Source organism: Panthera tigris, chromosome C2 (assembly GCF_018350195.1).
Source record: "Panthera tigris isolate Pti1 chromosome C2, P.tigris_Pti1_mat1.1, whole genome shotgun sequence".
NCBI classification, from domain to species: domain Eukaryota; kingdom Metazoa; phylum Chordata; class Mammalia; order Carnivora; family Felidae; genus Panthera; species Panthera tigris.
The window spans coordinates 70,750,266-70,773,751 of NC_056668.1; the positions used below are offsets into that span (position 1 = coordinate 70,750,266).

The 23,486-nt window shown below is 36.2% G+C and overlaps 1 protein-coding gene across 9 annotated transcripts in view; it reads right to left on the reverse strand.

The window, feature by feature from the left end:
- The window catches only part of LRCH3 (leucine rich repeats and calponin homology domain containing 3), a 119,762-nt gene that overhangs the window by 73,244 nt on the left and 23,032 nt on the right, over positions 1-23,486 (reverse strand). The window contains exon 1 of one of the 9 annotated variants that reach the window (XM_042957147.1): positions 8,905-9,134. The exons of the other annotated variants lie outside the window; for them this stretch is intronic. Within the exon in view, the coding sequence (XP_042813081.1) occupies positions 8,905-8,947 (43 nt within the window). The 5' untranslated portion in view covers positions 8,948-9,134. Of the gene's footprint in view, positions 1-8,904; positions 9,135-23,486 lie in introns of those variants that run through there. 9 annotated transcript variants of the gene reach the window in all.

A 23,486-nucleotide genomic window follows, 5' to 3' on the forward strand; every position in this document is an offset into this window, starting at 1 on the left:
TCTGCCTACCATATCTATGAACTTTTTAAAAGGAGAAGCATACTGTATGTGTATTTTTTTTTGTGACCTTCATTCAACATTTGAGATTTGATGAGGGTAAAAGCAGGAAAATGATCACCTTTAGCCAAGAAGGCTGACCTACAGCCTGCACAGTTTTGATAAGAATCAAATACTGCTCGTTGCTATATTCTTAAAGGATCTCATGACTGTCTGTACATCTCACAGATAGTTAATATTGAGCTGAACGATAAGCACCAGAGAAATCTTGCAAAAGTAGTTTTATAAGTAGAAATTCAAAGAAGGTATTTATTATCTAATACTCCCTGCATATTCCCTGACCCTTGAACACTAAGCCTATAACCACCAGGTTCATATAGCAAAAGTGTAGCTCTTTCTGCCCATGGGCCCTGTCCCCACACTATAATAAAAGCACCTTTTTGCACTGAGAATGTCTCAAGAATTCTTTCTTGACCATTTGCTCATGGCCCCACATCAAGATTCACTCATGTAAATTGTATCCTTCATTTCACTGTCCTTCATAGCTTTCTACTATATGAACATGCCACAATTTATTTATTTATTCTACTACTGATGAACATTTCAATTACATACTGATCTAGATAAATATCTAGGAGTGAAGTGCTGTGTAATAAGATACATGGATCTTCAACTTCACAAGAGAATGACAAATTGTTTTCCAAAGTGGTTGTACCAATTTACACATTTACCAGCAGTGTGAAAGAGTTCTTGTGGCCTCACATCCTTGCCAATCCTTGTTGTTATGAGATGTTTTAATGTTTATTATGTTTTAAGGATTTTCACACTCTGGCATTTCATTGTGATTTAAATTTTCATTTCCTTGATTATTAATGAGGTACAACAGCTTTTCATATGTTCTTGGTCATCTAGATATCTTTTCTTGTAAAGTCTTTTGGTTTGTTGGAGATCTTTATAAATTCTGAGTATGAATCTGGTATCAATTTATGTGTTGCAAATAACTTATCCCACTCTGTGGTTTGAAGTTTCATGGTCTTTGTGGTATCTTTGATGACGGTCTTTAACAGAGTACAATTTTTTATTAATCTTTTCCTTTATGGTTGGTGGTTTTTACTGTTTTAAAAGAAAACCTGCCCTACTCTAAGTTTAAAAAGATATTTTCTTCTAAAAGTTTTAGAGTTTGACCATCACATTTAATCTACTAGGAATTTATTTTCTAGTATGATGTGAGGTTGGAGGCCAATTTTAATTCTTGCTACAGGGATGCCCATTTATCCCAGTGACGGTTACTGCAAAGACCATCTTCCATCTCATTATTTGCCAATAACACCTTTGTCATAGATCATGTGTCTGTGGGTTTGTCTGCAGGCTCTCTAATCCACTGCACAACTTGTCCATCTTTATGTCACTATTATTCAATCTTAATTATTATAGCTTTACAATAATTCCTGACATCTAGCGGAGTGACCTATTCCTAAACTGCTAAGGTATTCCTACCACTTTGCAGTTCTTCAAGTATGTCTTGGCTTTCTAGGTCTTTTGCATCTCCTTATAAATTTTAGAATGGGCTTGTTTAATTTCATGAAAGCACTTGTTGAAATTTTTACTGAGATTGCACCAAATCCAACATCAATTTGGGAAGAAATAACATCCATGAACATCTTCAATCCACGAACATCTCCACTAATTAATTAAAGCCTTCTTTAATTTGTCATTGAACCTTGTGACATTGTGATTTTTCTCACAAAGGTTTTATACATCGTTTACTTGCTTGATTCCCAGGTTCTTATTATTTTATAAATGATATATATTTTTAAAACTTTGTTTTCTAACCATTAGTTACTAATAAAATTGATTTTTATATATTGATTATGTATCTGGCATTCTTGGTAAACATTTCTTTTAGTTGATGTAATTTCCTTGTAGATTCTTTTGGATAGTTCTAGATCTGTAATTACATGGTTTTATGAATACCGAAAGCTTGCTTTTGCCTTTCTGATATTTATTTATTTACTAACTTCCTTATTGAATTCCCTTACAATGCTGACTAGGACCTCCAGTATAATGTTGAATAAAAGTGGTAATAGAAGGTATTTTGTCTTGTTCCTAATTTCAAAGATTTTCAGTAGATATTCCTTATCAGATTAAGGAAATTCCTTTCTATTCCTAGCTTACTAAGAGTTTTTATAAGTAACAAATGTTGAATTTTCATCAATCTCTTTTCCTTCATCTATTGAGATGATCATGGGATTTTTACCTTTTCTTCTATTAATATGGAATTAATTTTACTCCTTTATTTCACTGTTCTTTTATTCCATTAGGGTAGACCTGATTTCTGTCCTTCTCATTAAAATTTTATTCCATTAATGTGAAATTAGATTGGCTTTTGAACATTAATTCTTGCATTGCAGAGATAAACTCAATTTAGTCTTTTTTATTTTATCCTTTCTATTAATTTAATAATATTTATTAATTTATAATAAAGGTGTTTTATCCTCTTTATTAATTGGACTCAGTTCATTAATATTTGGTTTAAGATTTTTGCATATATAATCATAAATACTCATAATAATACTCTGGAGCATTTATTTTCTCATACTAAGTTTTTAATTTAATGTTCATTTTCGAGAGAGAGGGAAAGTATGCATACATGGGGGAGGGGCAGAGAGAGGGGAGATGGAGGAGGCAAAGCAAACTGCAGCCAGCATGATGTGGGGCTCGAACCCATGCACTACAAGATCATGACCTGAGCCAAAGTCAGATGCTTAACCAGCTGAGCCACCAAGGCGCCCTCTCATACTAACTTTGTCAAGGTTTGATATCCAGGTTGTCTGGTCTCATAAAATTTAGTTTGGGAATATTCCCTCCTTTTTATTGACTAAAAGCGTTTACATAAGTTTCAAATTCTTTTTCTTTTTCCTTTTTTTTTTTTTAAGTAATCTCTTAAAAAAGTCTCAAACTCATGACCTCAAGATACAAGAGTTGGTACGCTCTACCAACTAAGCAGGCCAGGCACCCCTCAAATTATTTCCTTTTAAGAAGCTTGTTAGAATTTATTCATAGAACTATATGGCCCTACAGTTTTCCTTAAAAGTCTTAAAAGAGGGGCGGCCTGGGTGGCTCAGTCGGTTAAGCGTCCGACTTCGGCTCAGGTCACAATCTCGCGGTCCGTGAGTTCGAGCCCCCCATCAGGCTCTGGGCTGATGGCTCAGAGCCTGGAGCCTGCTTCCAATTCCATGTCTCCCGCTCTCTCTGCCCCTCCCCCGTTCATGCTCTATCTCTCTCTGTCTCAAAAATAAATAAACGTTAAAAAAAAAAAAGTCTTAAGACTTTTCACAACTGACTGAATGTCTTTAATACTTCCAGGACTATTTAGGTTTTATAAATCTTCTTGAATCAATTTTAAGTTATTGGAATCTAGGAGTTTCCTATTTTCATCAGAATTTTCTATTTCATTAGCAAAAAGTTATTTATAATATCCTCTTTTCTTTTTCTTAATGTTTATAGCATCTGCAGGAATGTCTTCTATTTTCTTTTCTGACTTCGGATTTTGTACCTTCTTTCTTGATCAATCTCACCAATGATTTGAAAACCTCATTAGTGTTTTTAAAGTATCAACTTTGGCTTTGTTAACCCTATTCATTGTATAATTTCTGTATTGGTAAAATATTTCTATCTTTATCACTTTGTTATTTAGAGGAGGGGTTATGCTATTCTTTTCTTAATTTATTGAGATGGATGCTTAGCCTATTAATTTTTAGATAGTTCTTTTCAAATATATACATTTAAACCTATATATAAAATTCCCTTCAAGTGCTGCTTTAGCTGAATGAGAATATATATTTTATTAGGATATTAGATTAGAAAATATTTTCTATAATTTCCATTATGATTTCTTCTTTGTCTCATTCTGTTAGAAATGCATTCCTTAATTTCTAAACCTGAAAGGATACTCTAATGATCTTTTTGTTGATTTCTAACAACTTCATTATGGTAAGTTATTATGTTATTTCAATCCTTTGCTATTTCTTTGCATTTTCTCTATGGATCAGCATATGGTCCATTTTTATAAATATTCTATGTGAGTCTGAAAATAATGTGTATTCTACATTGGACATAATGTTCTACTTATATCTATTAGGTCCTATTTGTTTGGTTGCATTGTTCAAGGCTCATCTTTACTTTTTTTGGTCAGTATTTGTATCAACTGCTGAGAGGGGCATATTACAGTCTTCAGTTACTACTGGTATCTTGTCTATTTCTCTGTAATTCTTTAAACTTTTCTTGATATATTTTGGGGTTTTGTTATTAGGTTCCTACAAAGTTTTAAATTATCAAATCTTTCTGGTAAATCAAATTTTTATAACTGTTAAGTTACCTCTTTTATTCCTAGTACCGTTCTTTGTTTGAAATCTTTCATTTGGTTGGTTTGGTGGACTGCCTTTAACGTGACTCCCATTGTTTATGCCCTTGTATAATACTCCATCCACTTGAGTGTGGGTGGGGCTTCATAAGTAACCAATACACAGTTGACCCTTGCACGGTGTGGGGGTTAGGAACACCAAGCCCCCCCCCCACCAGAGTTGAAAACCAGGTATAACTTTTGACTCCCTCAAAATTTAACTGCTAACAGCCTACTGTTGACCAGAAGCCTTACCTGTAGCATAGTCAATTAACACAAAAGTTTATGTTGTATTATATATTGTATTCTTGCAATAAAGTAAGTTAGAGAAAAGAAAATGTTAGGAAAATCTTAAGGAAAATACACTTATAGTATCATACTATAAAAAAAATCTGTAGGGGGCACGTAGATGGCTCAGTCAGTTAAGCATCTGTTGATTTCGGCTCGGGTCATGATCTCATGGTTTGTGAATTAAAGCCTCACGTGACAGGTACTAACAGCGCAGAGCCTGACTGAAATTCTCTCTCTCTCTCTCTCTCTCTCTCTCTCTCTCTCTCTCTGTTTTTCTCTCTGCCCTTCCTCCACTAGTGTTCACTTTCACTCTTTCAAAGATAAGTAAATACATTAAAAAAAAATCTGTATAAGTGGACCTATGCAATTCAAACCCATATTGTTAAAAATCAACTGTACTGGGGCACCTGGATGGCTCAGTTGGTTAAGCATCTGATTTCACCTTAGGTCATGGTTTCACGGTTTGTGAGTTCAAGCCACCTGTCAAGCTTTGCGCTGACAGCTCAGCCTGGAGCCTACTTCAGGTTCTGTGTCTCCCTCTCTCTCTGCCCCTCCCCTACTCACGCTCTGTCTCTCTCTCAAAAAATATATAAACATAAAAAAAAAAATCTTTCTGGGGTGCCTGGGTGGCTCAGTTGGTTAAGCATCTGACTTCAGCTCAGGTCATGATATCATAGTTCACGAGTTGAGCCCCACGTAGGGTTCTGTGCTGATAGCTCAGAGCCTGGAGCCTGCTTCAGATTCTGTCTCCCTCTCTGCCGTCTCCTGCTCACACTGTCTCTCTCTCTCTCTCTCTCTCTCTCTCTCTCAAAAATAAACATTAAAAAATTTTAAACATGCTTTAAAAAATAATCTTAAAAAAAAATCAACTATACTTCATTGGTTAGACTTGCCTTTAATTCACAGAATAGTGCAAAGGTGATGATGTCTTTCCTGTGGGTGTATCTGTCTCTCTCTGTTGCCAGCTTTGAAGAGGCAAGCTAGCATGAATTCTACCAATGAAAGGAAACAAATTCTGCCAATAGCCTGAAGGAGCCTGGAAGCAGGTCCTTCCCCAGTCAAGCCTCCAGATGAGAACTCAGCCCTACAACACCTTGATTGAAGCCCTGCTGCAGATCTAGCTATGCTGTGCCTGGACTCCTGATCCAAAGTAACCATTAAGTTCCTGAAGCTGCTAAGTTTGTGATAATTTGTTATATAGCATGGAAAACTAATAGTTAATATATCTATAGGGTATCTTTTTCTTTAAAAAAAATTACTTATTTTGAGAGAGAGAGTGAGCAGGGTAGGGGCAGAGGGAGAGGGAGAGGGAGAGAGAGAATACCAAGCAGGCTCCAGACCCAGAGCAGACCTGACATGGGGCTTGATCCCACAACCCTGACCATCATGACCTGAGCTGAAATCAAGAGCCGGGCATTTAACTGACTGAGCTACCCAGGCACCCCAACAGAGTATCTTTTTCCTATTCTTTAATTTCAACCCTTATGGATCATTATGTTTTGAATATGTTTCTTGGGGCATTTGGGGTGGCTCAGTTGGTTAAGCTGGTCTGGCTCTTGGTTTTGGCTCAGGTTATGATCTCACAGTTCATGAGATCAAATCCCACATCAGTACAGAGCCTGCTTGGGATTCTTTCTCTGTCCCTCTCTCTCTGCCCCTCCCCCACTCATTCTCTTCTCTCAAAATAAATAAACTTAAAAATTTTTGAATATGTTTCTTATAAACAGCACACAGACAGATTTTGCTTTCTTTTTATTGCCTGACAATCTTTACCTTTTAACTGAAAGACACTATATTTAACATAATTACCCAATGTATCTGGATTTTTAAAAGGGTCATGTTATTTCTGAGATGTAGTCCTTGATTAATCATTAAAGTTCAAACTAGCAAAATACGCATACAAAATTTAACCACATTTGACTTAATGACTTGTAGGAAAATCTCATTTATAGGCAGTGTCCTGAGTCTGTATATAAACCAAATGCTTCAAAATTACCTCATGTTTTTCTGTAGAGGGAAAAAAGATTTCTTAGCTTTGAGAACTATCTTTATACAATAATGCCAAAGAAATGCTAATATATGCAAATATATTGCTTTTCCAATTATTTTCTATTTCATGATGGAAATGCTTTTGTCTATCTAGCTGCCTAAGTCAGAATTCTGGAATCATACTTTTTCTTTTTCCCAATCTAATCCTATCAACAAACACTATCAGTTTCTTGATCCAAATGTATCTTAAATCCATCCGTTTCTGTTTATCACCTTTGTCACTGCCTCTTGAGATTAATCTAAGAATCAAATAAAACAGTGCATGGAAAATTACTTCATATACTATAAAACACAAAAAGGCATACATAAATCCAGCTTCCTTGGGTTGAGAGCAACACAGTAAAACAAATAACCAAACTCCCCAAATTATATGGAATTGTAGTAGGCAAGAAAATGTAACAGAGTACAATACAATGATTTATTACCTTTGGTCACCAAAAAGAAGTAATGTTGCATTTAATATACCCTACTTTTAAAAGAAAAGTTTTGTTTAAAAGAAAACATTTGTTTAATGATTTACATTAAAATGTTTAAAACAATTTCCTTATCTTTCAGTGAGGTTAAATAAGCACAAAGGTTAGTGTATCTTTGCGTCACTAGACTAAGCTTTTGATTTCACACATACAAGTTATTGTCACACAAGCCTCCTAAGCTTCCATCTCTGTGTCTCCATAGTCAATCCTAGGTTATTTTCAAGACTGCAAACTCAACTGATATTTGCCAAGTATTGTGAAAAGTCACAAACTGGATAATAAACAATGTTGCAATTAAGCTATTAAGTTACTTCTATGTATCATATCCTGAATGCGGCCTTGGTCTTTCACCAGACATTATCTTTTCTTCTAACACTTGTGACATGAGCCAACAACTATACCACTCTTTGGCACAGCCCTTGGATGTATTATTCAGTTGAGCAAAGCATAAAAGGCCTATTTTGGCCTGATAAAAATATAAGAAAATGTTTGGCGTAAGGGATAAATCATGGAAGTTTCAATTAACTAAAATAAATGTTTCAAGTGAAAAATGTTCTAAGGCAGAGTGCCTGGGTGGCTCAATTGGTTAAGTGTCTGACTTTGGCTCAGGTCAAGATCTCACAGTCTGTGAGTTTGAGTCCCATGTCGGGCTCTGTGCTGACAGCTCAGGCCTGGAGCCTGCTTTGGATTCTGTGTCTCCCTCTCTCTCTCTCAAAAACAAATAAACATTTAAAAATTAAAAAAAAAAAAAAAAAAAAGAAAAGAAAGAAAGAAAGAAAAATGTTCTAAGGCATATCATTTACAATAAAATGCCTAATTATTTCCCATATTTATAAAAATCTTACCCTCAATGTCAAATTCACCTCAGGGATACTGTAAGTTTTAAAATAATACGTTAAAGAAAAAGCCTAAAAAAATAGTAAAAAGCATCCTCAATATTAATGGAGGGGGTATATAAGAATAATCACTCTAGATTCACACAGCAAATATTTAATGAGCTTCTATGTTATAAGGAGAGGGACTATGTCTGTTTGGTTCAACTCTGTACACTTGGCGCTTACTGGTGCCATCGCACATAGTAGGGTGCTCAATAAAATATTCATTCAAAAAAGAAGCAAATAATGGATAAAACAAAAATTGTTGACTTAGAAATGGGTAGGAATCCTGTCCTCCCCATCTACAGAACTTTAGTTATAGTAAGATTACAACATAATTAATAGCAAAAAAAAGCCCAAATCACAATTTTATCTTTACAATTTTTGTTTTAAGAAGTATTATATAACCTGGATTGAAAATAATTTACTTATAAACAAGTAAGTACTTACATAATGAATCAAATCCAACTACTGAGGGAAAAAACTATTATGTGTATCAAACTACAGATAATTTTTAAAAAGTTGAGGTAGGTTACAACTGTAAAAGAGTGCTTTACTTATATAAAATAGTAACATTGGACATTTGTTCCATTCTCAAATACAAAATATTCTTACATGTGATATTCCCCTTCCTATTAATAAAAATTATATGCTCATTGATTTACAGTCCTATTTGCTACAAGGGCTCACAGATTATAATGAAAATCTATTATGACCCAGCTTTGATTATGAGAACTCGTGTATTCTTTTGATATGCCATCTTCAATTACTTGAGCATTTCCTCATATTCTAGCAAAACAAGATGTTCCGGGTTTACCTTGCAACGTTCCATGTTCCAGTTCTGGGGCAGCTATTATCATTCTGGTGTAACAGAAATTTCTGTGGCAAGTTAGATTTGGAGACAGAAGGGAAAGCCACCAACCCCTAGGAAAATTTCAGAATAAATGATTGCTGTTTTTGTTTTGTTTTGTTTTGTTTTGTTTTGTTTTGTTTTGTAAGCCACTAAGATTTGTAGTGGTCTGTTACACAGCAATAAACAAGCAAAACAGAAACTAGTACCTGGAACTTAAGTGCTGCTCTAACAAAAACTTGAAACATCTAGAATTGGCTTAAAATGAGGCATCAGGCAGTGGCTCCAAGGGGCAGGCCTCCCAGAACTTGTTAGTGATGCTTGGAGGGCAGTGAAAAAAATGCCATTGAAGGCTAAAGAAAAGGGCATCCTAGTTCTGCTCTAGCAGAACAATTAGAGTCTGCTGTGACAGGAAGAAAGGGTACCTAATGGGTTCAAATCATCATAAATACATGTGACTATTTGTAGTAAAACCTATTAAAGTTAAGTAATATATGACAACAAAGATCAACAAATATTATTTAATCTTAATGAGAAAGGATGTGCATATATTTGCAACACACACACGTATATTCCTGCAATTTTCTTTTTTTTAATTTTTAACTTATTTTTTAAATTTACATCCAAGTTAGCATATAGTGCAACAACGATTTCAGGAGTAGATTCCTTAATGCCCCTTACCCATTTAGCCCATCCCCCTCCCACAACCCCTTATTCCTGCAATTTTCTAATTTTTCTCTCTTTCCTTATTTGTAGATATGATTCAAATATATTGCACATTTTTCCCTTTCAAATAATGCAGAGAAAACAAGACATTAGCCAACTCAGAAGATCCTTTTTGTTCACACAGGAAAACCCCCCCCAAATTTCTGCCTAGAATGGATTCCAGTTACACATATTATTTGAAAAACAAACTCAATTATTTAGTCTTGAAAGACCATTCTCAACTGTGATTTAAGTCTTATAATATAGTTGACCCTTGGACAACATGGGTTTGAGCTGTGTGGGTCCACTTATGTGCAGACTTTTTTTACAGTATGGTGCTGTAAATGTATTTTCTCTTATGATTTTCTTAACATTTTCTTTAATCTAGATTACTTTATTATAAGAATACAGTATGTAACACATAACATTTTATATTACTAATAAGGCTTCCAGTCAACAGTAGAGGCTTAATAGTTAAATTTGATGGAGAGGGGAGTCAAAAGTTATACATGGGAAAAAAAAAAGTTAGACATGGATTTTCAACGGTGCTGGGGGTCAGTTCCCCTAACTTAGCCTCATGTTGTTTAAGGATCAACTGCATTTCCTTTCATCTTGAATTGAAATACTGTTTATCGCATACCCTGTCAATGAAAGAGTCTTCAAAACCGTACCCAGAAACAATACAATCTAGAGAAACAGTATTATCTTAAATGAGACAGATAACAGCCAGATTTTAGTCCTAGTTCTACCATTTATTACCATCTTAATCTCTAGAACATTTCAGAATCTCTCACTCTAGCATTTTCAGTGAGATGCTTTCAATTATTTTGCCTTTTTTTTTTTTTTTTTGTAGGTAAGAAGCATGCTAAGAGGCATTTTTTCCTAAGTCTATCTTTCTCATTATCTGTTCAGTAACTTTATGATTTTATGAATGAGTAGTGGTTCATTCCTACTTTTAGGGGACAAACTTGGAGCCCAAAGACCTAAGAGTGATAGTTCCCATTTCTCATGAGGAAGTTTGAGATTGTGAAAGTCACAAGGTTCAGAAAAAAGAATGTAATTATTTTTACTGACATAGTATTTATTGCTCATTTCTGATAAGGTAGCGAAAAGAAAAAAGAAAAATCCCCTAACTCTTTATAACATAAAAACTTGTTAAAAACTTAAATAACTTAAATCTCTTAAAAGAAAACAAATTATAAACATCTAAATAGTATTTCAAATGTTTAGTTCAATAAATTCTTTCTCTCCTCTTAGAAGACAGATCAGTTTTACTCCTTTCAGAAGATGTAGTCAAACTGTTACAATTGCCATTTTGACAGACACTTCCTGGAGCAACTGGACTCAATCTTATTTTTAGACCAGTGTCTGACTTCTATACTAAGCTGCCTGGAATCACTTCCTTTGACCCACCAGGTATAAGTCGCTCTCTCTTCTGCCCCTCTGTTCTTCTCCCTATTTTCCCATAAGTTATCAGAAGAAATAATATGGTGGCATATCTGTTAAAAGGAACCACCTATCTGAATCACAACCAAAAACAAGCTAAATTCAGTTGAACCAATTAATACAAATATCTTGAATGTAAACTTAAGTTTTCCATACCACGAGAGATGACCTTGAATGTATTCAGTTCTATATAGAATTCTTCCAAGTGTTCTAGCTCTTATGCATGAACAGGTTACCTAGAGCACACAAGGAAAAGGGACCAAGGAATATCTTCCCCAAATTTCTCATTTAAAAAATAGATGCTATGGCCACTGTGTACTACTTATTAGTACACACACACACACACACACACAAACAGGAAGACATTTTTTAGAGTGCTTGCTTAGTTCACAATGTTCTTAATTTCTCTCTCTCATTCATAGGAGCTGGCTCTCCCTACTCCTTGCTTTTCAGAGTCATATGTACCAGTGATTCTTAACCCTAGGGACCCTCTCTAAGGAAATATGACAGAACTTGAGGCTCTTCTCAGTCTCCATAATCTGGTAATTCCTATCCCTCCTTCAAGAGCCATCTCAAACATAATCTCTTATTATTATTATTTGGTAGGTAATTAATTTTCCAAATGTGGGCTCCATGAAGGGATTCATAACAAAGGATCCTTAGTAAATATAGGAGACATACCTAAAGACCAGGTCAGATTACACCCACATCAACACCAACCCTCTGCAACATGATTTAAAAATAAAATGAGTAATTTGATAACAGATTATTATCCAGGATACATTACAAAAAAATTCCCAAACTCAACAAAAAAAGCAACCCAATCAAAAACTTGAGCAAAGGACTTGAATAAAAGATATACAAATGGCCAATAAGCACATGAAAAGACAGTCAACATCACTTCACATCAACCACTTCACATCAATTAGGAAGGCTATTTGTTTTTTTAATAGCCAGAACATAACAAATACTGATAACAATTAACTGGAACCTTCGTTCTTGCTGGTAAGAATGTAAAATGGTACGACTGCTGTAGAAAATAGTATGGCGGTTCTTCAAAAAATTAAACATAAAATTATCTGGCAATTACAGGGATGTCTGGTTGGGCTCAGTCAGAAGAGCATGCAACTCTTGATCTTGGGGTTGTGATTTCAAGCCCCACAATGGGTGTAGAGATTAGTTAAAAAAATAAAATCTTAAAAAAAATATCTAGCAATTACATTTCTGAGTATATAAATCCCAAAGAATTGAAAGCAGGGACTCGAATAGGTATTGGCACACCAATATTTGTGTCAGCATTATTCACAACAGACAAAAGGCAGAAACAACCCAAACATCCATTAACAGATGAATGGATAAACAAAATGCAGTAAATGCATACGACAGAATAATATTTACTCTTTAAAAAGAATGAAATTCGAATAGATGCTACAATGTAAATGAACCTGGAAAATATGTGTTAAGTGAAACAGGCTAGACACAAAAGGACAAATACTGTACCATTCCACTTATATGAGGTAGCTGAGGTATTGAGAATAGTCAAATTCACAGAAAAGTAGGGTGGTTACCAGGGAGGTAACAGTTACTATTTAATAGACACAGTTTCAGTTTGGGAATATTAAACCATTCTGGAGGTAGCTATTGTGGTTGCAAAACAATGTGAATATACATAACTGTATCTTTTAAAAATAGTTTAAATGGTAATAAATTTTATGTTATGCATATCTTACCACAATGAAAACAAATCAAATGTGTAGCACTCAAAGTAGAAAATCAAGGGGCGCCAAGGTGGTCAGTCAGTTAAGCATCCAACTTTGGCTCAGGTCATGATCTCATGGTTCGTGGGTTGGAGCCCTGCATCAGGCTCTCTGGTCTGACAGTGCTGAGTCTGCTTGGGATTCTCTCTCTCTCTCTCTGCCCCTTCCCCACTCGCTCTTTCTCTCTCAAAATAAATAAATAAACTTAAAAAGGAAGGTAGAAAATCAATGTAATCTGCTTCAATATGTACCTTAAAAATCTCTCCATAAAATTATGAACTTTTCTAATAACCATATCTTATACCTCAGCAATAAACTAAATAATACAGAAATGACAGAAACAAAAATTCCAAGTATTCTTGAACATCAAGTCTCAAAGGTTAGTCTCACAACTGTGTAACAAAGAATGTCAGTTGTTTATTAACTTCTTTCTTTCCTAATTCCATTTCTCTTTCCCAGAGAGAAAAATGTGCAATATTTCATTCTATTCAGCTATGTAATTATGACAGTAGAATTTATTTCTTTAAATCTCTAGAGCCAAGCCAGGAAAACCTAGGCTCATTCTGGTCCAAATGCAAAATAATGTTTTCAACAGTACGGCATTTATTAAGAAATGTTAGCAGTCAAAAGTCCTATGTTCTTCTAATAATTCCTTCGGGCCATCCCACGCAATGACATCATCCTTACCAAATAAAGCCCATTATGCAATACCCACATATACAGTACTATCACTTTCTATGAGAACAGTCACTGTTATGAATGTTAAAAGGGACTGAGATTATGACAAATATTCTCTGAAAAGATTTTTTTAATGCTGAGCAATGTCAACTTTAACAGGATATTATAAGAATAATAATATCCTTTAACATATAAGGAAATGGTAAATATAAACTATAAAAAATTTCTATAATACACATTCAAGATGAAATAAAAAGATCAAATCCTTAAAGAATCATGTAAAACTATTAATTTTAAATATGATTTGATAACTGTTGAATAAACCACAATGACACTGTTCATGGTGCTTCCCACAGGCTAATAAATACAGAGGCTCAGGTTGCCCATTATCGAACATACTGTGATGCCTGATAAAAGTTTGCTACACTTTTGAAACTTTCTCTTTAAATTTGCCACATTTAAAAAACACCCTATACTTAAGTATTTCCTTTAAGTTTTCAACTACTATGTCATTCCCCTGAAAATTCTGTTGAGAAAGAATGCAATAAAAATAATTTTATTTTAGCTATTTAGTAAAATTATGTAACCCAGGGAGGCCAGAAATGAGAATATTTTCTAAAGTTTTTCATTCTAAAGCCACATTATTTGTATGTAACTTGTGTGTTTTCTTTTTAATTTTAAAAAATGTTTATTTATTTTTGAAAGAGAGAAAGACAGAGTGTGAGAAGGGGAGGGGCAGAGAGAGAGGGAGACACAGAAGCCGAAGCAGGCTCCAGGCTATCAGCATGGACCAAGAACTGAGATCATGCCCTGAGCCAAAGTCGGACGCTTAACTGACTGAGCCACCAGGGTGCTCCATGTGTGTTTTCTTTTTTAAATTGTTTTAATTTTTTGTCAAAGGTAGTAAATATACATCATTTTTTTTTAATTTTTTTTTAAACGTTTATTTATTTTTGAGACAGAGAGAGACAGAGCATGAATGGGGGAGGGGCAGAGAGAGAGGGAGACACAGAATCGGAAGCAGGCTCCAGGCTCTGAGCCATCAACCCAGAGCCCGACACGGGGCTCGAACTCACGGACCGCGAGATCGTGACCTGAGCTGAAGTCGGACGCTTAACCGACTGAGCCACCCAGGCGCCCCAATATACACCATTTTAAATGCCAAGCACATCTCTGCTTCCAGGAAGATGGAACATGCATTTTTCCCTATTCCTCCTACCAAGTACAAGTAAAAACCCTGGCCATTGTATCTAAATCAACGGCACGGCTCCAGTGGCGCAGGCACTGGGTTCACTGGAGGCTCCAGTGCCACGGGCACTGGGTTTACTGGAGGCTCCAGGTAGCTCAGTCGGTTAAGCATCCAACTCTTGGTCTTGGCTCAGGTCATGATGTCCCGGTTCGTGGGATCAAGCTCCAAGTCAGGCCCTGCAATGATAGCTTGGAACCTGCTTGGGATTCTCTCTCTCCCTCTCTCTGTCCCTCCCCTGCTCATGCTCTATCTCTTTCTCAAAATAAATAAACTTAGAAAAAATAAATAAAATAAAAAAATAAAATAAAACAACCACAAGACTCTAAAGGGTTAAAAGAAGACAACTAGGGACTTTAGGATCCAGGGAGCAACAAAGTGATCAGTTTCCTGGGTTTTCTTTTTGCCTCAATTATCCAAGTTGGCAAACCAGAAATGCCCATGGGCAGAAACCCTCCCCCCCCACCAAAAAAAACAAAAAAGAAGAAGAAGAAAGGCCCAACAAAAAGCCTGCTCTCTCTAGCCAAAGGACCACAAAAGGGGCAACTCAGACAATAACTGCTCTAGTCCAGCCAAACACCCCAGAAAAATTGTGGCCTCATGCCCACCCATGCCAAAAAAGGCTGAGTGGGGAGCCTAAACTTTGAATTTCCACCCTTGCAGGACTATGTAACCCAGCATTTCTGTGGCTCCTCCCTAGTCCCCACTGGTGTAGTGTCAAAGGCCAGGTAGGGAGCCAGGACTTTTCATGTCTGCCAGAAGGTCATGTGCCCTCTCCCCACCATGTGGAATCAATGGAGACAACGTGGGGAACCTGGACCGCCACCCCTACCCAGCAGTAAAGAGGCACCCTACACCTTCCTACTGGCGTGATGTCAGAGGAGGATGAGTAGTGTCAGGATTTTGACCACTGTCCAGTAGTTGAAGAGGCACAAAGGAAAGGCAAATGCCCTTTCCTAAGATTACCAATTCTTTTCAGAAAGCAAGGGCCATGAAGAAATCTGTCAATTCCTTAGAGAAAAAAAAGAATGGGAAGTGTACAGAGAAGGTAGCAAAAACTTCAAGGACTAAAAATTTTTTTAAATCTCAACCTGATGCTAGTTTTAAGTGTTCTGCATTAGAGTTTAAAATTCAGACCACCATGACTATGGTGCCATTACTGAGATAAGAGGGGGAAAAAGAGAGGGAGGCACATTCCAAGAGGAGGTGCCACTGGGCCTATTTGACTTTTGAGTGAAGCAAATAATTTAACAAGATCCAATCCCTGTAATTCATAACTCCAAAAAGTCAAAAACAACTTAACCTGGAAGGACCCAGGGATTCAATGATGGAGATGCTTATAATCAAGTTCTGAAGCAGTGTTGGAAACAGAATTAGAAAAAATCCATAATATCTTTCTTTTACCGTTTTAATAATTTTTTTAATGTTTATTTTTTATTTCTGAGAGAGAGTACAAGTTGGGGAGGGGCAGAGAGAGCAGGAGACACAGACTCTGAAGCAGGCTTTAGGCTCTGAGCTGTCAGCACAGGGCCTGATGCAGGGCTGGAACTGATGAACTATGAGATCATGACCTGAGCACAAGTCAGACGCTTAACTGACTGAGCCACCCAGGCGCCCCTTACTTTACTTTTAATATTGAAATTCACACTGAATGACAACCACTTGATATGACTAGTTCAGGGAATATATATTTTTCTATAAAGCTATGAATATAACTATCACAGTTTATATTCCTTATTTTATTTTCACAAAGCAGCATTTACAGAGATACCAAAATATGCCCCATCCCCCCACTTTTTAAAAGTAGGCTTCATGCCCAGAACAAGGCTTGAACTCACGACCCTGAGATCAAGACCTGAGCTGAGATCAAGAGTCATATGCTTAACCACCTGAGCCACCCAGCACCCGCCTCGTTCCCCCCCCACCCCATCACAACAAATTTTAATGGCAACAAGTCTGGGCTACGCCACTGTGGCCTTCACTAGGATTAGAAAATCTGGTCATGATATTACAAAGAATTTCTTTGCAATGAAGCTTAATTTGTTGTTAATAGGTATTTGTTGAAATTAAGATCATCAGATTAAATGAAGCCACTGTCACATCTTTTTAACATAGTAAGATACAATTGGAAAAATAGAGGCAACTTGTCTTCCCATTTAAAGATATCTGTAAATATTAATACGTGACTTGCATGTGTAAATCTGAAAAAGTAAAATACAGAAACCTCAGGACTTAAATACTAATACATAGTTTCTGGTTATATAGATTGACCAAGTGTCTCGATTACTTGAGACATTTGTTTGTGGTTGCATGTCTGCATAAGAAAAAGACTTGTTACTGTTGCTGTCGTTATTTTTTTTTACGGTAAGCCAAAATCTATCTTTCTTTCTTTCTTTCTTTCTTTCTTTCTTTCTTTCTTTCTTTCTTTCTTTCTTTCTTTTTTCTTTCTCTCTCTCTTTCTTTCTTTCTTTCTTTCTTTCTTTCTTTCTTTCTTTCTTTCTTTCTTTCTTTCCAGCTTATTTTGAGAGGGGGGTGAGGGGCAGAGAAAGAGGGAGAGAGAGAGAATTTCAGAGAGAGAGGGAGGGAGAGAGAATCTGCACTGACAGTGCAGAGCCCAATGAAGGGCTCAAACTCACAACCATAAAATTACAACTTGAGCTGAAGTCCAATGCTTAATCAACTGAGCCACCCAGGCACCCCATAAGCCAAAATATTTCTAACCTACAGAGTCTGTGTCCTTTGCTCTGTTTATGGTATATTTTCATTTAAAATACTGATACCAGTATCTTGTTAGTAGTATAGGTAAGAAAGGGAACAATTTCCAATAAACTGGTAATATTTATAGGTGCATGGGTTTTTTTTTTTTTTTTATCTCTAATGAAATGTTTAAACCTACTTCCAAGTCCAATATTTACACTTAACTTCACAGAAGTTTCTCATTGGGTATGTAATATCCTCAACAAATACCATAAAATCAAAATATTTAACTCTCACTTCAGACCTTTATGCAAAAATTTTTGACAATTTCAGTGTAATAATTTCAATTTTGAATTTATAATTTACTGTTGTAGGATTAATTTCTGTCCAGTACTAGAGATTGTAACATCAGACTTCTTTCATAATGGTATTAGTATTCTGGCTTAGTATTTAATTTGAACATATATTCCTCTTCTCCCCCTGCTCCATCCCCCACCAGCCCTGGTTTTTAAATGATTGGCCTAAATTTATTTTAACTGCATGAAATAAGCATTTGCTTAAAACATTCTTATAAAACTCTCTCTCTGAAATGTATGCAGAATTTAAGTCTTGGCTAAATGTATTATTATTACCCTATTAATAATTTTTAAACATTTTTAAGTGTTTACTTATTGGAGGGGGGGGGGCGGACAGAGAGAGAGGTAAACAGAGAAACCCTAGCAGGTTCCGCGGTGTCAGCACAGAGCCCGATGTGGGGCTTGAGTTCACAAACTGTGAGATTATGACTTGAGCTGAAATCAAGAGTCAGATGGTTAACCAACTGAGCTATCCAGGTGCCCCAGACTATTTATAATTTTAATTGATTTTCCTTAAGTGATTTCTTCATAGTATAATTGTGAAATCAAAGTGAGGATCTTGGCCAATAGATAGATGAAAAAATGCTTAACATCAATAATCATCAGGGAAATGCAAATCAAAATGACGGTAAAATATCACATCACACCTGGCAGAATGGCTAAAATAAAAAACACAAGAAACAAGTGTTGGCAAGGATGTGGAGAAAAAGGAACCCTTGTGCACCACTGATGGTAATGCAACTTGGTGCAGCCACTCTGAAAAACAGTACAGAGGTTCCTCAAATAATTAAAAATAGAAATATTATATGACCCAGTAATTCCACTACTGGGTATTTACCCAAAGAAAGCAAAAACATTAATTTGAAAAGATATACACACCCCTATGTTTATTACAGCATTATTTACAATAGTCAAGATACGGAAGCAACCAAAGTATCCACTGATAGGTGAATGGATAAAGAAGATGTGGTATGAATATATACATATATACGTGTGTGCACATATATATGTACATATACACACATACATACACACAATGGAATATTATTCGGCAATCAAAAAGAATGAAATCTTGCAATTTGTGACAACATGAATGGATCTAGAGGGTATTATGCTAGGTGAAATAAATCAGAAAGACAAATGCCCTATGATTTGTGGAAACTAAGAAACAAAACAGGCAAACAAAAAGCAGAAACAGACCCATAAATACAGAGAACAAACTGATGGTTGTCAGAAGGGAGAGGTGGGGGTTGTGAAAAATGGGTAAAGGGGAGTAGGAGATACAGACTTCCAGTTATGGAATGAACAAATCAAAGGGATGAAATGTACAGCACAAAGAATATAGTCAGTGGTATTATAATAGCACTGTATGGTGACAGATGATAAGTGGTAAACACAACGTAACATACAGACTTGCTGAATCACTCTGTTGTATACCGAAAAGTAATGTAGCATTGTATGTTAACTATACTTAAAGTAAAAAAAAAAAAAAAAAAAAAAAAATTGAGGATCTTATTGGTAAAAATGACAAATTATTTTATTAACAAAAGTACTAAGATAAAGTGATACCCAAATAACCTTTTTATTTTGCAATTTAGTAACACTAATTAACACAGAAGCCCTAATGCAGCTTTTTTATTTTTTTTAACATTTATTTATTTTTAAGAGACAGAGCCAGAGAGACATAGCACAAGCAGGGGAGGGGCAGACAGAGAATCTGAAGCAGGCTCTAGGCTCTGAGCTGTCAGCACAGAGCCCCACACAGGGGCTCAAACCCACGAATCGTGAGAGCATGACCTGAACCGAAGTCGGACGCTTAGCCAACCAAGCCACCCAGGCACCCCTAATGTAGTTTTTAAATATCACATTGGTAATCTTGTGTATGTATATATGTGTGTGTGTATGTGTGTGTGTGTGTGTGTGTGTGTGTGTGTGTGTGTGTGTGCATATATTCCAGTTCATTAATGATACCCAAAGTTTTCTGAGCTCTTATTGGATACTAACTTGATCTTATTGTTCATACTTAAATGTTCAAATTTTGCTTCAAAACCCAAACTTATTTTGCAGATATGTAGAACTGCTACTCATTTGACATAAATATTTCTGTTGATCATGATTTCTCCACGGCTTAAAACAAGATCTATCTAGCAACTTCCTGCGATTTTTTTTTATGATGTCAAGAAGCTTCCCTGATCCCAAATTAGTACTTAACTTTGTGCCTATTCATTGACAAGGTTCCAAAATGTAAGCAATGACATGTACTTTCAGCAAAATTAAATTTAGGTGAATGGATTTTTATTTTCATTGCGGAATTAGATATTTTCATTTCATTTAAATTATGGTACAGCTGTCCCTTTTTTTTTTCCTGCTTGGAATAGTGCTCTGGGGACATTGTCTTTGGGCACATTTTAAAGAAGAGAACCAATTCAAAAACAATCTATTACATAATTTACTTATTAATGAAAGGCAATTTAAATGGAAACACATATTGGGGCACCTGGGTGGCTCAGTCGTTAAGCATCTGACCTTGGCTCAGGTCATGATCTCATGAATCGTGAGTTCAAGTCCCACAGTGGGTGAGCATGAGCCCCGCTTCAGGTAAAACATCAGCCCTGCTTCAGGTGAGCCTGGCTTCTCTCTCTCTGACCCTCACTCACTTGCATCCTCTTGCATCCCCTCTCTTTCTCTCTCCAAAAAAAAAAACAAAAACAAAAAAACCACATATTTTCTTAGAAATGGCCAAGTTTTGTTTTGTTTTAATTCCAGTTTAGTTAACATACAGTGTTCTATTAGTTTCAGGTGTACAATATAGTGATTCAACAACTCCATACATCACCCAGTACTCATCAAGACAAGTGCCCACCCAGTTTACACATCCCCCACCCACCATGTCCCCTCTGGTAATCCTCACTTTGTTCTCTACAGTTAAGAGTCTATTTCCTGGTTTCTCTTTTGCCCCTTTGTTTGTTTTGTTTCTTAAATTCCACATATGAATGAAATCATATAGTATTTGTCTTTCTCTGACTTATTTCACTTAGTGTTATACTCTCCAGCTCCATCCAGGGCACTGCAAATGGCAAAATTTCATTCTTTTTTAATGGCTGAATAATATTCTATTATATATAATCTGTATATATATACACACAGAAATATATATATATATATATATATATATATATATATACATACCACCTCTTCTTTATCCATTCATCTATCAATGGAAACTGCTGTTTCCATAATTTGGCTACTGTAAATAATATTGCAATAAACACAGGGATGCATGTATCCTTTTGAATTAGTGTTTTTGTATTTTGGGGGTAAATACCCAGTAGTATGACTACTGGATAATAGGGCAGTTCTATTTTTAACTTTTTGAGGAACCTCCAAACTATCTTCCACAATGGCTGCACAAGTGTGCATTCCCACCAACAGTGTACGAGTGTTCTTTTTTCCCTCCACATCCTTGCCAACACTTGCTGTTTCTTGTGTTTTTTATCTTAGCTATTCTGCCAGGTGTGAGGTGATATCTCACTGTAGTTTTGATTTGCATTTCCCTGATAATGAGTGACACGGAGCATCTTTTCACGTGTCTGTTGCTCACCTGGATGTCTTCTTGGACAAATGTGGAAATGGCCAAGTTTGGGGTACCTGGGTGGCTCAGTTGGTTGAGCCTCCAACTTCAGCTCAGGTCATGATCTCACAGTTTGTGGGTTCGAACCCCACATTGGGCTCTGTGCTGACAGCTCAGATCCTGGAGCCTGTGTCTCCCTCTCTTTCTCTGTCCCTTCCCTGCTCGTGCTCTGTCTCTGTCTCTTAAAAATAAATAAATGTTAAAAAAATGTTTTAAATGACCAAGTTTTTTTTTTTTTGTTTTGTTGTTGTTGTTTTTTTTTATTTCTTTTTAAATGAAATTACCAAGTTTTTAAAAAGAAGCAACTATTTTGCATTCTCATAAAATCTTTTAGGTCATTTAGGTCAGATTGACAATCATCAGCTTTTGAAATGTGAATTCCTATTGCCAGAGTAAAGGTCTCATTTTATCTAACACCATGAAGCATTGTATTTCTCCCCACCCTTCCATCCAACCTCTGTCCACCATCTGAAGGATACACCCAGGGCCAGCACCTGTCTCAGAGCAGTCAGGGTTTGGAGCTGGGTACTTAATAAACAAACAAACAAGTCTTACTGGAAAAGCTATCAAGGATGCTAGAGCCTAAGAAGGCCCACAGTATCATGCTTTACCAGTTTACATACATTTGCTCAGGAAAAGCAATAATGTATACTGAATGAATTGGAAAAATAGCTTTTTTCCCCACAGTTATGTTTTTCACATATCCTAGAAGAGTGGGATGCTGAAAAATGCATGTAGGCTGACAAAATTTTGGTACATAGCTCCAAAGCTGGGCCGTGAGAAAAATATTAAAGAAATTTAACAAGAATGAAACATAAAATCAAACTCTAAACTCTTAATTTAGCTAAGAGAACTATCCTTATAGTCTGGAGACCTGGGTTGTAGTCTTGTTTTGTTTGTGGCATATGCCGGACTGGAATGATACAAATGTCACTTTATTATAAAATGTAGAAACTGTGTAATGAAAAAGGGTGAGAACTGTGTTTTTGGAAAAAGGTATTTTACAAACATGAGGCATTATTAATGATGGAAACTTTGCTGCCAGCATAAAATTATTTGATAACTTCTCATTTAAAATTCTAAGGATAACTAAAATAATGAATTTCTCCAAAAGTTTTAAAAGAACCCTAAAATGATCATCAAAAAGTTCAAGGGTGCCTGGGTGGCTCAGTCAGTTAAGCATCTGACCTCGGCTCAGGTCATGATCTCACAGCTTGATCTCAAGGCCCACATCAGGCTCTGTGCTGACAGCTCAGAGCTTGGAGTCTGCTTCAGATTCTGTGTCTCTCTATCTCCCCTTTCCCTGCTCAGGCTCTGTCTCTTTCTCTCTCTCAAAAATGCATAAACATTAAAAAAAAATTTTTTTTTTAATTCAGGAAGTTCAAAGTAAAACAAGACTCAATACAATTCTGGAGGAAACTAAATCATACATTACAAAAAATGACCACAAAATACTCTGTGAAAACACGATACCAATTACCAGTGCTAACAGTCAACCATCTTACCTTCTATACTGGGGTGGGAGTAGCAAGGGTAGCATAGCAGCACACTGTACCAATTTAATCTTGGTATATATACAGGCCTGGGATTAGACTCAATAATATGTATTTCTAACAATTTCCCAGGTGATGCTGTTGCTACTGGTCTAGGAACCATACTTTGAGTACCAGTACTCTTTGGTAAGCTATGAGTGTGCCAAACAGAATTGTGTATTGGCAGAGCAGGCCTAGGATTTTTAGTCCAAGACAATAATTTGAATGTTTGCAACCAAGAGCAATAAATAGGGTTTTTCTTTTTCTTTTCTGAGAAGCTAAACGATTGGTATTCTGTAATTATCTTTGTTTCTGTGTTCACCCACATTTGGAAAATACACTAAGAAACTTAACAACGTATCTCTATGAAGTTACAACCGTGGGGGCGCCTGGGTGGCTCAGTCAGTTGGGCGTCTGACTTTGGCTCAGGTCATGATCTCGCGGTTTGTGGGTTCAAGCCCGGCGTCCGGCTCTGTGCTGACAGCTTGGAGCCTGCTTGCT